Source organism: Lutra lutra, chromosome 4 (assembly GCF_902655055.1).
Source record: "Lutra lutra chromosome 4, mLutLut1.2, whole genome shotgun sequence".
Lineage (NCBI taxonomy): Eukaryota > Metazoa > Chordata > Mammalia > Carnivora > Mustelidae > Lutra > Lutra lutra.
Genome location: NC_062281.1, coordinates 173,017,396 through 173,032,140, shown reverse-complemented (window position 1 = coordinate 173,032,140; position 14,745 = coordinate 173,017,396). Strand labels below are relative to the sequence as shown.

Below are 14,745 nucleotides of genomic sequence, written 5' to 3'. Positions count from 1 at the left end.
ATGTGATACTCACATGATGACTTACCTTCTCTGGGAATTTTACTCTAAAATTAACTCCTCTGTCCTGAGCAACCTTGAGCTGTATCAGACAATGAGGTCCTGTTGGAGGTACAGATCTGGTGCAACCAATGAAATACAGATCCTGATTTAAATGTTTCTTGAAGGAGAAAATATTTTTTCCTACTGAAACATTATTACAGATTATATATTAGGTTTTCTTAACATTCATGTATATGGCACATACCACCATAATGCCTGTGTGGCAGCTGGCTTTGGGAGTTGGAAGAAAATAGCACTTATATTGACTTTCACATAAATAAAATGTAGTATAAATAATTTCTAAAATTGTCAGGATTGAAATGTAAAATCAGTATCCGATACCCCAAAGGTAAAGATACTTTTTTTTCTTTTTAAGGATTTTTAAAAATTTATTATTTTGAGAGAGCATGAGAGAGAGCCAGAGAGAGCACAAGCAGGGGGGAGGGAGTAGAGGGAGAAGCAGACTTTGCGAAGCAGGGAGGCTGAAGCAGGACTCCATCCCAGGACACTGGGATCATGACCTAAACTGACAGCGGACACCTAACTGACTGAGCCACCCAGGTTCCCGAAAGTAAAGATATTCTTAAAATAATTGCCTCAGCCACTTTTTTGTGTACAAATAGCCATTCTAGCTAAAACCCTCATCTTTCCTATTTTCATTTTCCTTCTCTCCTGATAGAAACTACGCTAGGTTCCGGCAGAAACCTCTGCAAAGATGCAGTCTGACTCAGTGGGTCGACAGGAACATGCGAAGCCACCATCGATTCCAGCGTCTCCCGGACTTCCAGTCAAGTCCATTTGTCTCATCCCATCAGCAGTGAAGGTCCCTATCCAGGGTCCTATTCAGAGCAGCATCTCATCTTCTGCTCTTTTGTGCTTTGTAGATTCTGAATTTTATTTTTCACAAGATTTTTATTTAAAGAACTTGTCACCTTTTGGAAATTTCCATTGCTGACTTGAAATTTTTTTGTATAAGGCCCTTCTTATTTGTCTGTGTGCATGCATTTAAGCACTGTATGTTTTAATTTTTTAATTTAAATTGAAGGTGGCCACTTCTTGAAAGCCAGCATTAAGCCAGAATACTTAGGCTCGAGCAAAACACCCACCTCAACACACAGGTGATGTCTATTTCTTGTGCTGAAAAGAGAATCATCTTTTAATCTCCTATAAGGAAGAGATTACCAGGCTGCAAGCCAGTGTTAATTATTGCTGATGACTTATAAATGGGCATAAGTCACTTTTAACAATGCCTCTCACTTTTTTATTTGAATCTCTGAGTATTTGCCAGTATTTTAAAGTTGGTAATCCGGGACATTTGAAGTAGGTTGGAGCAGGACAAAAATCCTATTGTTGAAAGGACAAATTAAAAGTGTAAATCTTCTCTCCTTTTTGTACTTACTAGCTGCCTTTATTTATTTTCTTGCCTCCCCCTTCTTCATTAAATGTGTTTTGCACAATAGGTTTACAAATCTTACACATCTTAACTGACGGAAGACTGCTGACTAACCCTTGTCGATTTGTGGTCTTGTGACTGATTGTCTTCTCTGCCTTTCCTCAAGGATTTTCCTTCTTTTTTCCCCAGTGACCATTATGCTCCTTAGGTTCTATTGGTGTGTTCCTGTATCCTGTTAAACCTAGATATGACTCCTAAGAACAGCCTCCCTGCTCTCTTTATTAAGAGCTTCCCACCCAGAGTCTTAACTCCAGGACAGGCCAGAAAGCTGCTGAGGTATGAGTTGGTCTTCAGTTTCATCTGCTCGACCCCCAGCTCCAAGTATCAGTTGCTGTGTCAGTCAGTGAGCTCCGGCCTGTCAGAGGGACTTGGGAGAGCCACTATTTGGTCTCCATTGATAGTTAACAAGAGGTGCCTTCAGCTTCCGGATGTTACTATCTCATTTGGTCAAAGCTCTGATACATAGTTGGACAGAACTGCTGTCGTGCATCCTAATGTGGTAGCGATTGAGCCTGGGGACGAAACATTACCCGATGTGACGGTTTGGTATTCTAGATTGAGATGTCAGACTTTGTGCCGCCATCCTCGGGGATGTCTGAGGAGTTTGTTATTCTTCTTTACAGATGGCTTTAGACAGATTTGGGGAGGCTTTGCAGTCCGGCATTCATGCTGTTGGCCACCCTCCGTGAAGGCTGGACACGGTTGCTGTAGCGCCGCGGGTGGTACTGCCTAGCTGTCTCTTGTCTGGTTTTGTTTTCATCAGCCCCACCTTTGTAAGTGAGAAACCCATCTTAAACACCCTACCCTGCTTTAGAAACTGACTTGGGAAAGGTTTGGTCATTCACGCTGTCGATCATCTTAGATGGATATCCTTAAGTGTTTACTGTTTTTATGTAGGTGAGGATTCTCTTCCTTGAACATTTGGTTTAAAATCTGGGACCAAATGCAAAGAAGTTCTGTTCAAAGGCAAGAGTCAAAATCTGTGATTTCAGTTGGCATACTGGACATTTACTGCATTAGTCACTTCTCCAGGTTTCCCTCAGTTAGCATGATGGAGTAAGATAAGCAGACGTCTACCTTTGGAACCATAGCATAATAAAAATTAGTTGTAGCTGGAATAACTAGTGTTGTAGCTATCTAGTTCCCCCACAGAGTGGGGAACCCAAGGAGCGAAGGGATAGCACTTTGCTTAAGCTCCTGTTCCTGCATTCCTGGTAAAGGAGGGTTTAAGTCTGAATGTGTAATGGCAGCATTGCCTTTGCCAAATGAGTGACGGGTTAACTAGAAAATGTGACAATCGCATTTCCTCTTTGCTCAAATAATTCTGTTTTTCCAAAGTGTTAGCAGCTTAATTAAATCTGTTGGACTGGGGGAGGAGAGAACTGTTCTCTAGCGGTTAACACGGTATTCTTTAAGAAGGAAAAAAAAGCCAAAGAAAACTCAGTATTAGGCATGTTTGCCTTGAAGATGATAGTAGGTAAAATCTGGAGTTTTAATCTGTTTTTAAAGGTTCCTATCTCCTACTTGGTGTTGGGTTCTCAATCTAGTAGTTCATGAGTTCTTGCTGTATTTTATTTGAGTAAGGGTTACGTGCACTTAACTGCCTACCTAACTTTTTTCGTTCGTGAGGTTCATGAGGTTCATGAGGTTCATGACGACATTCTCACCACAGAGGTCTTGGCAAAGAGTTAAAACATGCTGTTCACGTTGTGTATTCATGAGAGCCTGCGGTAAGCTTGTGCAGGCTTAAGGGACTGGAGTTGTGAGGATCAATTACAAAACTAAAGTTTGGTGCCTCCTCTTTATCATGTTTTTTCCCTTGTAGCAGTTGTGTTTAATGTCATTAAAGAGAAATAAAAGTTCTTCTCGTGGCATATGTGCTGTGGCTGTCTGTTGCAGGCTTTGAAGGCGGTTTCCTTCCTCTCCTGCGTAGGCAGGTTAGTGGGGTCTGGGCGGGGGTGGCAGTTAGTAGAATGTGGTACTGGGGAGGCGAGGGTGCGTGCTCCCTGTTCTTTTGAGGGTAAATTACAGTGTTGAGAAAGGCCTTCCAGCAGTTAAGAGATGTTGAAATTGATTGGGATTTGCAGCTACCTATAGTGCATGTCAGGAGCCTGACACAGGGGATGCCTGAAATACCACGGCGCTGCTGTTTCTGCAGCGAGCGGAGACGGCCCAGCCCCGTCAGACAAGCACTGCTTTCCATTCCCTCCCGTGGCCGTGCGATGGACCTCTGTCTGCCTCGCTCAAGCTTTACCCCAGGGCATTCTCCCTTTGAAAAGGATATGGGACCCACCACTGGTCATACAGAATTGATGGTGGTTTTTTTTGTTTGTTTGTTTGTTTTTTTATTTATTTATTTGACAGACAGAGATCATAAGCAGGCAGAGAGGCAGGCAGAGAGAGAGGAGGAAGCAGGCTCCCTGCTGAGCAGAGAGCCCGATGCGGGGCTCCATCCCAGGACCCTGAGATCATGACCTGAGCCGAAGGCAGCGGCTTAACCCACTGAGCCACCCAGGCGCCCCTGATGGTGGTTCTTAATCCAACTTCTCCAGAAACTGACTGCTCCTGGGAGCTGGGATGAAGGTGGAGTAAGTGTGGGTAGATGTGGGGGATGTGACGTTGCTTAGATCCCTTTTGTGAACCTGAGCTTAGACTGACCCCAGGAGACAGGGTGAAGGCAATAAAAGCTTGTCACCTGTATTAGCCAATGCTTTTAAAATCTCCACTCATGCTGAGAAAATAAGTAGCAACATGTTTGGACATGTCTTGCTGTGAGGTAACTTTTGTCTAATGGATATTCTACAGTCCAGGCAAAAGCTTCAATACAGATTCGCTAAATACTCAGCTGTTTGATGCTGTCTCATTCAGAGGTACTCTGGACCTGTACATACCATTTTGTTTCTGTCCGGTAGAAAGCCTTTTGTCTGGTAGTTGCTTATTGCCTTTTCAGCAAGGTGTTACTGCGGCCATCAGAGGCGTCCGAGACCAGGCTGCATTCTCCGAAGTGGTGGTCTTCCTCACCCTTAGTTCGTTTTATGTTATGGAAAGTGAGGAGGAGGAGAAATGGACCTTCTCTCAAAAGAATGGGGTCATTTTCTAGCCTGTTCTGAGCTTTTACAGGAAGAAGAAAACAACCCCAGCCACCTAAAACTAGAAGGCAGGGATCCCTGCTTTACTTTGTGTTGTCCTGCTTTTCTAAGGGAAAACAGTTATTCCTGCACTGGTTCTGGGGTATGCTTGCTTCCTTCATATGTCAGAGCACCTGTCAGGAAAAAAATTTCCACTTGTCACAGGAAGTATCAGCTAGCTGGTCAGTGGTGGAATTCCTTAATGAACAAGCGCCTGCCGTGTCAATCCTCTCCACCTGTCCTCCCCCAGTGACAACTGGAACGTGCCACAGACAGAAGATCTGAGCCTCCCCAGCACCCTCTGAAAAGGGGGTGGAATGTCATCTTTTGGACAACCTGTAAAACACTCCATGTGGTAGTCCTGAATCGTTAGCGTTATTATTAAGGAACTATTCGTATATGAGGCTCTCCTTTGACTTAGCTCCAAGTGACACTTGGGGGTTAGGGAATATAGTGCTGACGGAGTTTGGTGGAGTTTGACTGGAGCCAGGGGGTGTGTCCCATTTATGGAAGCAGTTCATTCTTGGAGGCCACTTAAAAGCAAAATCCAAAAACTCAAATAGGTTTAAAGAGGGTGAGAAGGAACACAGCAGTCTAAAATGTCACATGACTACAGTGGTATGATAGGACGTACTTTTGTAAAGAGCTGAATTCGAGATCTTAAAAGTGGATTCCAGATGCCACCCTGAAAAGCCTGGGTTGAATGGACAGGATCAGAAAGAGGAAAGGACTCCTGCCACACGGAAACACCACCCTTTTTCCTCTACCGGACCCTGGGGCTTCCCTCTTGTTCCTAGGAGGAAGCCCCCTGGCTCCTACTCCAGGTGGTAGGTGGGCTCTGGGATCCGTTCTTCACAAGGAGCACCCCCCAGAGAAGTAGCTGGCCCGAGGGATCACTCGGTGACAAGGCAGGCCTTGCCTCTCGTCTGGCCATGCGTGACCTGCAGGTCAGGCCTCTCAGTCTCCAAGAACTTGCCTACACCCATCCCAAGCTGTGAGGAATCTGCGGGTCTAGGTGGTGAAGAGGGGCCCCCGTTCCAAGTCCTAGCTGTAGGGTTCTCTGCATGACAGCTGGTCCAAGAAAAGCTCCGTTGTGGAACTTGGGGTTTAGGGAGATAACCACAGTGAATGGGGTTTATCTAAACCAGAAGTGTTCACTCCTCCCGTCTCCCTCAGGCCCTCAGCGGAGGTGCTAGAGGCCCTGGTAAATCCCTGGCACCCCACAGCTGTCTCTGGTCCTGGCGTGGACGTAGGGGCTTCTCCGCCACATGGCACTAGACAGGCACACATGACAGAGGGCCTGGCCAAGTACCTTTCTTGGGTGTGGTTTAGAGTTCTGGATGCCAATAGATTTCTCCTTTCCCACCCAGCCTTTAAGACTTGGCTTTCCTCCTCTTGGAACCTTCCAGAAGAGTCCACCCTAAGTCCCCCTCGCCTGACCTCTTCTCTCCAGCTCTTGCTGGCTCTGGACAGGAGTGTTTGAGGTGTCCCATTTACTCGTTTGCTCATTAGCTAATGACATCATCACTCCACCTTTCAGCCTGCTGTTGGGATCCGAATGATGTTCCTTTAACCGCCCCAAACAGCATGCTGGGACTACTGAGCTGCCGCCAACAGCTTCTGCAGATCTCTTCCCTTCCTTCCTCACCCTGGGGAGAAACCAGAACTGCATTCCTTTGGTCAGGGAAAACACCCAGCCCCACCCAGAGGGGAAAACCCTTCGTTCTAAAAACTGAGCACCAGCCCGCGTACCTGTGTGGCGAGGCAGCCTGAGCTTGGATTTGGGGGCCTCGGTAATAGGACGATGGAGGAGCTATTTTCTCCTCCTACACGTGCACCCCCATCTGTTCGAGATTTCCCTTCCAGCTCCAGCTTGGCTGGCAGGCATGTCCCTAAGAAGCTGCAGCCCAAATGGAGAGAGAACTGACGTCCCTCCTCCACACATCCTGACTGGCTGCCAATTGCCAGAAAAAGAGGGCAGCATTTGGGCATTTACCAGAAGACAAGGATGTGCCTTTTCATTTGTCTTTTATTTTACATTTAAAAAGAGGTTATTGCTCTAACTGGATCAGAGGTAAGGACCTCTCCACTAAGGAGCCTTGGCCTTGCCCCATTCAGCAGGGATGGAAGTCACAAGACAATGAGTGGAGCCTCATGCCCTTCCATGAGGAAGCCCTTAGTATTGCTGACATCTGCCTTTTATCCTGTCTCTCCTCCCTCCCTGTGCTGCCACGTCGGGGCCAAGTAGAGTGGTGGCTGACCTAGCCAGGAGAGCTCTTATAGACCGGAAGGAAGGGGCGGTCATTGGGTGATGGCTCTCAGCTCTCTGGCTGGGGGGCCACTGCTCTTAACGTTCAGTTCAACAGGTATTCACTGAGCACCTACTGGGTGCCAGGCTTGTGCTAGCCGCAGTCCTCCCACACGCCTGTCCTTAGCCACCAACGGAAGACACAGAGGTCCAGCTCTTCCCATGCAGGCATTCAGCAGCCATCACTTGTCAGTCCGAGGGAAGAGTCTGCCTTCCCTTAGCAAGCACCATTTTGTTTTGTTTTGTTTTGTTTACCAGAAAGGGGCAGTGGAGAGAGAGACCTGACACCTCACACCACTCAGGCTCTAGGGAAGGACATGAGGACCCTGGATAGCTTTCCCAGAACCCTGGATGAGATGGCAAGATATGGAGACCCCAGAGGCCAGGGCTGCTCTGATTTCCACGGTAATGGCTCAGGCCTGCCTTCCAGCACCTTCCACTCCAGAGCAGGCGACTCAGTAGCCCCTGGGATGTCCCACGTGGACATACCTTTTCAGTTGCATAACCCAGCATTGTTCCAACTCCAAGAGACTCATCCTAAAGAAATGGGGCCAGTACCTCCCAGGTCTCTTTCCCACTTTGTCTTCTTAAAGGCTCCAGACTAATAATATTACAGTCGAATAAGGGCCAAAGAAGATGGAGGCTGTAGGCAATCAGCTTGGAGCATTCCTTTGCCCCCTGGAGTGAAGCCCTTCAGTCATGTTTTCCAAAAGAGACAAAACAGAACATCTCACACACTCGCCGAGCTGTGCATCACACCACAAACAAGTCCGTGATGGCTGGATCCAGAAAAAGCTTGCTGGCAGCCATGACCCTGCCCCATGGCTTCTGCGATGGCTCTCGGTCTGAAAGACACAGCTGGAGTGCGTCTAGGTGCTTGTCATCTCCCAGGAGCTTTGTGCAAAATTTTCTTGAAGAGGAAGCCAGTCCAGGAGAGGCGAGGAGGCAGAAAGAAGGCTGTGTCTCATGCAGCTTTGCCTTTTCCAGAATGGGGCCAGGCCTTTTAGTTTTGTGGCTTATTTTTTGCAGAATTTGGGTTGTAGTTCAGCCTCCTTCACCAGACTAGGATGGGGAAGAGGGAGAACAGTGCAGCTAGCTGGGCCTCCCCCCACCGCAGTCCTCCCTGTCCCTGTGCCCATGGACCTGGAGACCAGCAGAGAAGAAAAATGAAATCCTTCTCCCTGCAGACAGGCAGTCATGCTTCGATGATGTTCACTGAGGGCTTGTTGGGAAACTGGGAGGAAAAAAAATGAGAGAAGCAGCCAGGGCTAATCGAATAGACTTCTTGCAAAGTTGGAAGTTAGGGGAGGACACAAGAAGGAAGGGCTGCCACCTAAAAGCCAGGCTTTCGTCCCGCGTGGAAGGAATGGAGTAGCCCTGTCTGCGTGTCTCGTCTCTCTGCCTTCTCAAACCCAGCCTTCGGCCTCACTCAGCGGCCAAGACTGGGTGCCGGGCCCTCGACCCCCCTGGCCCCCGGTTCCACCCCCAGCAGAGCCATCCCGCCGGCTGGTTTTCTCCCATCCTGCAGACCTGCCTCTGAGCGCGGCCTCGGCCCCTGTCACTGTCGACGTGCTTCTGGAGATGGGGGTTACTAAGAGGCTTCAGGAAAATGCGCCAGAAAGAGAGAAGCCAAGAGAGAGGACAGTAAGCCAGGGGGTGTGAGGAGATGGAAGGAGGAGGAAATGTGGAGAGGGCCAGATGTTTGTTTGTTGGGTAATCATCGTCAGAACCATGAGATCCTCCCACTTTTCTAGCGTTTCTTCTGAGCTGCTCAGAGCAAGCACTGACAAGGTTTTCATATCTGTTTTGCAGAAGAGGAAATGAAAGTGAGGCACCTGCTCAAGGTCACGCAACACGGCAGGAGCAGAAATGAGCCCAGAACCCCCTATTCATGCTGTCCCACACCAACCAAACATTCCACCCTCCCCACTCACTGCATTTTGTTAACCACACTGGTCCTGGTACCCGGCAAAAGGAAAAGGTCCAAAATCCACGTGCAGTGTCCCTGGGTCACAGCGGCAGTGGCCGAGCTCGGCTCTGCCCAGCCGCAGCCGCACCCGGTGCTGAGCTGTCCCCTGCTGCAGCTCGGGGGCCGCCCATCCGGCCCAAGATCTGCCCTCACCTTGCTGCGGAGGAGACCCCCTTGGTGCTCTGGTGTGCTGGTTTCTGATGCGCTCTTGGTTTTCTCCTTGTTGTTATTGGGTTCATTGTCCTTGATAATGTCATACTGGCGGCAGAAGAGGGCAATGACGCCTGGGGGATGATGGCGGGGTGGGGGTGGGGGGACAGGGAGAGCAGTGAGAGGCCAGAGGTCGAATCCCGGCCGCCTCCTTCATTCCTGCTGGCACCTTCTGAGCACCTGGTAGACACTGAGCTCCAGATGGCCTCTGTCCTGCACTGCTGCAATGGCTTGCCTCTGGCTCCTGTGTCCCCCTATTCCCCCAGCAGCCATTGCTTTCGCTGCTGCTGGGCTGGGCTTCCCACGACACACATCTGATCCATCTCCCCCCTTTCCTTCTTTACACCCCTGACAGCTCTCCGTTCCAGTTAGCGAAACAGACAGTAACATGCGCTGAGCCGGGCACGGTCACGGCCGACGCTGCCGAGCCTGGGGAGCACCAGGAGGGCACCTCTCGTTACCGTCACGGGGCCACCAGTGAGGACACCGATGCAGAGAGCCCAGGAACCTACTTGAAGTCCCACAGTGGGGGAGCCCGGATGTGCACTCCAGGGTCTGCGCTCTGCTAAATGCTCACTGTTAGCAAGCTACTCACTCGGGAGCGTGATAGTTCTTGAAAGTCAAATGCGATTAAGGAAGCCAGCGCCAGTGCCTCTAGGCGTCGTCTCCATTTTACCTCTGCTTTATGTACAGTGCTCTTTCCTGATCTATATGCTTTAGGTCCTATCTTTTGACTTTCCACCACGGTAGATACAGGCCAACATCTCCCCCAACTTCCTTTCCCATCATCCTAACAGAAGCGTATCACAGTCTTGGGTTAGTCCACCATGTTTATATTGTTACGATTGTATTAATACTGTGTATTTATAATGATATAATTATATAATGATCATTATATAATATATAATATAATATAATATAATGATAATATCATTATCATTATATAAATATATAATGATATAATGATATAGAATGATAAGATATATCATTCTATGTCATTATATCATTATATATTTATATAATGATATTTTAAATTATAAATATTATATATTTATAATGATATAATGATAAGGCACCACAAACCTCTTTTGTACAATCCTTTGGTTTTTTTACCTTTTTTCTTTTTTTAAAGGTGCCTGTTTTTTGATGTGCCTACAGAACATTTTTTCCAAATGCTTCTACAATACAGGCTGTCCTTCAACTGCCATGCTAAGACAGCTTTGGCATGGTGTTCGAGTCTCTCAAAACGGACTCCAGCCAACTTTATAGACTCGCCATCCTTCACTGTCCCCTTTCTACTTTCTCTCAGTCCACAGCTACACTGAGTCAGACTGAACTGAATTTGTTTCTTATACACCCTGTCAATAGAACCCTGTTCCTTTTTTTTGTCTGCCTGGTGAACTCCTATTCATCCTTCAAAGCTCAATCCCCATGTTTCCTCCTTTCTGTGTTTTTCCTAATTTCTACTGCTAGACCTAGAATTAATTCCCTCTCCTCTGCCCCCATACGTGGCACTCATCACACTGAATTATATAGTCAAGTAGGGACTTGGCTTCTCGCAGACCCAGTTCCTACAAGCCCCAGGCTCTTCTTAGTCACGACTAGTACTATTATCTGGAATGGAGTGGCCATTCAGAAAATGCTGGTTGAGTTAAGAACTGAGATGAAATGTGTTCTTTATCCTTGGGTAGCTCACAGACAAGTGGGAAAAGGGAGAGACATGAGCCCAATGACCTCATCTAAGAGGAGCTACAGGGAGAGACAAGCAGTGCCATGCTCACGGATAGACTTAGGGAGATCCTAAGGTGGCGGACTCAGGACTGGGCTAGGAGGACTAGGTTACGAGGCTGTCCCAACCCTGAGCCCCTGGAGGCCCGACACCCCAGAAGGAGGCATGGCCGCCACAGCCATGGCCGGAAGGCATAGGGGCTTTGGGTGTGTCCACCCCAGGAGCCCGAACTACTCCCGAGGGAGGGAAGGGCAAATGCTCAAATAACCTGTCCTCCAAGGCAGCTAGCTCTCAATCCGCTAAGTTTCTCGGGAGAGGTAAGCCAGCGAATGGGTCCCATCTGGTCCCCAGAGCAGGACTTCGAGACTTCTCCCATCACATCTCAGCGGCCTCCGCTTCTGGGAGAGAAGGGGCCTGGCCTGGGACTTCCGTTCCGCAGAGGCCAAGTGAAGCAGGGACGGGAGGCACTCACCAGCCCACATGAACAGGACCACAACGATGATGAGCACCTCGCCGGTCCGCAGCTGTTGGCTGCTCCCCATCTCCTTCATGGTCACCTCATCTGTGGAGAGAGAGAGACACTGGCCCGAGGCTCTTTTCGTCCCCAGCCCCTGTTCTAGGGCTGGGCCCAGGATCTTAAGTGCTTATCTCTATAGGTGCCTGGACACCTAACAAGAGATTCCAGAACATGCTAATGGTTACTTGCAGCGGCAGCAACAGGGCTTGACCCAAAGCTGGGAGTTGATACCCCCACGCTAGGACACTAGGGTGACCTCCTCTCTCTCAGGTACTGCTTTAGTAGGCGCCAGGGGTCGGGGGTCCGGGGAAGTGGTAGAGGCTGCTGCTTTCCTCAAGCTGCCCGCTGCTCTGCCCCTGACCACCCCTCACCCCAGCCAGCGCCCCCCCAGCAGGGCCGGGGCCTGCCTTTGTTCTTGGATGCCATCTTCTCTGCCTCGCGTGGGGTCTTGAAGAGCACGGGCTCGCTGGCCGGACTCTGGCCCTGAATGGAGATGGCCTGCACGTGCACAATGTACTCGGTGTCCTCCTCCAGGTCCCAGAGGGCGCATGAGCGGGTGGTGGTGTTCACTTCCTGAATGAAGCGTAGCATCCGCACGTCCTTCTTCTGCCAAGGCAAGTGCCAGGCCCGCTGTCGGTGGCGCCTGGCCACCAACCCCACTGGGCCCCCCTCCTGGCGGCGCCCAGGGCTCAGCCGACTACGGAGCTAAAGCCTTCCACACATAGGCTTCCTCCCACCCCTCGTCTCTGTAGGCGGCTAGGACCACTGCTAGATCCGTTTGACAGAGAGGGAGACAGTGCGGGTGCGGAAAACTTAGAAAAGCTGCCTAAGGCCGTCTCTCCAGTGAGAACTTGCACTGGGTCCCACACTCAGGTCTGTGTGAGATCAAAACCGGACTTTTGGTGCCCAGTTTCCAGTCAAAGGCCCCAGAGCCTGCCTCACCAATCCATTTCCCGCTGGGGTCCCCATTCCAAGCCACATGTCTAATTCTTCTGCCTGTCTTCTCCTGCTCCTTTATTTCTTTTTCCTTTCCATTTCTGCACACCCGCCTCTCCATCCCCTGCTACTGTCTGGATGTGTCCTTCCCTCCCAGTCCCTCAAGGGTTACCTGCTGAGAGATAGCAAATCCAATGACGACCTCATCCTCCAGGACGTCCCAGCTCACCACTGCGGAGTTGGCCTTGAGGTGCCTGACAGTGACATTCACGGGGGCCGAGGGGCTGTCTGGGGGTGGGAAGGCACCTGAGCCTGAGCACCTCCTGCTGGGAGGCCCAGGCCCATGGTCTCCTAAGTGGGGACCTGGGGAAGGCCACAGAGTGGCGGAGGTTGGCACACGGGTCTCAGTTCATTAGTGCTTGAACAGTGAGGCCCAAGAGGCCCCAGGCTCCTCGTATCCAGGGTGGGAGCCTCCACTGGTCTCACTGGTCCTATCAGGGGTCCAAGCGAAACCTGAGAGGCCTGGGCTGGGGCCAGATCTAATGGAAGGGTGGGAAGGGGTGGGGGGTGGGGGGGTGGGGGGTTGGGGGCATAGGTGGCCAAGGTTGCAGGTGCTAAAAGTCAGCCTGATGAAAAGCAGTCAAAAGGACTCCCAGTCTAGTGCTCTCACACTGTCAGGTGAGTGACCTTGAGGGAAGGAGAAAGACCCAGAGGTCAAGAAGAGCCAGGCTAGGGTGAGTGCTGGGTTCGGAGTGAGGATCAAGAGAAGAATCCTCGGTATCCCAGTGAGGCAGACAGAATGCAGCCTGGGGAGGGGTCTAGGTGAGCTGCTTCTCCACACTCTGCCAGCCCCAAGAGGCAGGTGGGGAGGTGATAGGGGAAGATGGGGTCACTCAGAGTAGGTTCTCCCAGGGGAGAGGCAGGAGTACAGGGTAGGCAGGGTCTTGACTTGGGAAGAGGATGAAAAGAGTCAGTCGAGAAAGGAGTAGGAGGGAGAGTGACAGGGACGGTGGAGGTCAGGGCAGGAAGAACCTCTCCTAGAGTCACACAGTGTGTATGTAAGCCTCCCAACAGACGAGTGCGGTCAGAGGAAGACCTAGCCCTGACCTAGCCCTCAGCAGCACCCTTTGGCCCACACAGGAGTGGACCTGAGGCCCCAGGGGCTGGGCCTGGGGCAACAAAGCCATCTGTGGAGACAGAGAGAGACAGAGGGACACAGACAGGTGGCGGCAGACACAGAACCAGAAAACAGACAAGTGGGCTATCAGAGACAGACGTAGAGAGGAAGCAGAGAGAGAGAGAGAGAGAGAGAAAGCACTGAGCCACAGAGAGATGGGTAGAGGGAGTGATGAGAGAGGCGCCAGAAGCTAAAGGGACAGATACAGAGCCTCAGGAGAGGCTGGGCTGGGTGAGGATGAGGCCGGTGCTCCGGGCAGGCCTGACCCTGACTGCAGCAGGCTCAGGGGTCTACCCCACCCACCCCAGTCCTAGGGTGCCAGTCCCCATCCCCCTCACACTTGCTCATGCAAACCAGGACCCCATCCTGCTCTGACCCGCAGAGTTGTCCTGCAGGGCTTTGAGGACAGGGAGGGAGGCCCAAGGTGGGGGGACTGGTGTCCTCAGCTGCTCCCCAGGCCAGAGAAGGGAGTTCAGCTCAGTCACCTGAGGCAAAGGCCTGCGGTCAGGGCCAGGGGATGACGGGACTAGGGATCGCAAGACCCTGGACCCCAAGACTGGGGTGGCCGGCCAGGGGTCGGGAGCTGGAGGACAGGCCTGGGAGTCAAGAGGTGGTGGAGAGGCAGGGGCCGGGTTGGGGGGCTGGGAGCAGGAAGGGGCCCGAGGACTCCCGCCCGCCCGCCCGCCTGCCCCGCGCCGAGCCCCCCCACCCGGGCCCCCTTACCCGCCTGCACCAGCGCGAGGCAGACGCAGCCCAGCCACAAGCGGAGAGCGGCGCGGGGCGGCCCGGGGCGCATGGCGTCTCCTCCGGCCGGCCGGCCCGGGGCGGCGCAGGGGGACGCGGCTCCCGCGCCCGGCGGCCGCTGGCGCTGGCGCTCCCGCCCGCTGCCCGCCGGGCCCGGCCGCCCCGCGCCGCCCCGCGCCGCCTGCATGTCGGCTCCGCGGACAGCGACTCCCGCGCGGCGGCGGCGGCGGCGGTGGCGGCGGCGGCCGCGTCCACGTCGGGCGCCCGGGGGGCGGGGCGCCCCCGCTGCGGGGAGAGGCGCGGGGCGGGGTGAGGGCGGAGGGCGCCCCCCACGCCCGCCCCCTCCCGGCCCGCCGGCCGCCCCTGTCCCCCCCCCCCCGTCCCCGACCCGGCCCCAGCCCTGCCCTTCCCCTGGGAGAGGGAGGACCCGCGCCCCCAGACACGTATTAGTGTCCCCCGGTCCCCACCGCCCTCCCTCGGCCTGGGGGTCCCCACCTCCTACCCCACCCCACACCCGAGGCCTTTCCAGGCCCGG

At 52.2% G+C, this 14,745-nt stretch overlaps 2 protein-coding genes across 13 annotated transcripts in view; one reads left to right on the top strand and one right to left on the bottom strand.

Moving 5' to 3' along the window:
• Positions 1-3,366, top strand: part of S100PBP (S100P binding protein) — a 40,788-nt gene extending 37,422 nt beyond the window's left edge. For 5 of the 7 annotated variants that reach the window (XM_047727813.1, XM_047727814.1, XM_047727811.1 and 2 more), the window contains one exon: positions 719-3,366. In XM_047727813.1, the coding sequence (XP_047583769.1) occupies positions 719-860 (142 nt within the window). In that variant the 3' untranslated portion in view covers positions 861-3,366. The remainder of the gene's footprint in view (positions 1-718) is intronic. The other 2 variants (XM_047727818.1, XM_047727817.1) reach the window with 1 other exon arrangement.
• A 3,265-nt stretch (positions 3,367-6,631) lies between these two features.
• Positions 6,632-14,280, bottom strand: FNDC5 (fibronectin type III domain containing 5). 6 transcript variants are annotated; one of them, XM_047727823.1, is made up of 6 exons: positions 14,190-14,280; positions 12,462-12,577; positions 11,761-11,959; positions 11,309-11,398; positions 9,051-9,181; positions 6,632-8,729 (listed from the first exon to the last, which is right to left on the bottom strand). In XM_047727823.1, exons 1-6 carry the CDS (start codon positions 14,260-14,262, stop codon positions 8,724-8,726), a joined length of 615 nt encoding a protein of 204 aa, XP_047583779.1. In that variant the 5' UTR covers positions 14,263-14,280; the 3' UTR covers positions 6,632-8,723. The 6 variants fall into 6 exon arrangements, with proteins under 6 accessions (XP_047583779.1, XP_047583777.1, XP_047583778.1 ...); XM_047727821.1 differs by having other exon boundaries at positions 6,632-8,162; XM_047727822.1 differs by having other exon boundaries at positions 6,632-7,990.
• Positions 14,281-14,745: the final 465 nt, after the last annotated feature.

Excerpts from the sequence above, each read along its gene's own strand:
- FNDC5 (XM_047727819.1), bottom strand. The coding sequence starts at position 14,262 with ATGCGCCCCGGGCCGCCCCGCGCCGCTCTCCGCTTGTGGCTGGGCTGC. Across the intron at positions 12,578-14,189 it reads CCTCGCGCTGGTGCAGGCGG|ACAGCCCCTCGGCCCCCGTG; the intron begins GTAAGGGGGCCC and ends TCCCACCCCCAG. Across the intron at positions 9,182-11,308 it reads GGTCCTGTTCATGTGGGCTG|GCGTCATTGCCCTCTTCTGC; the intron begins GTGAGTGCCTCC and ends ATCATCCCCCAG.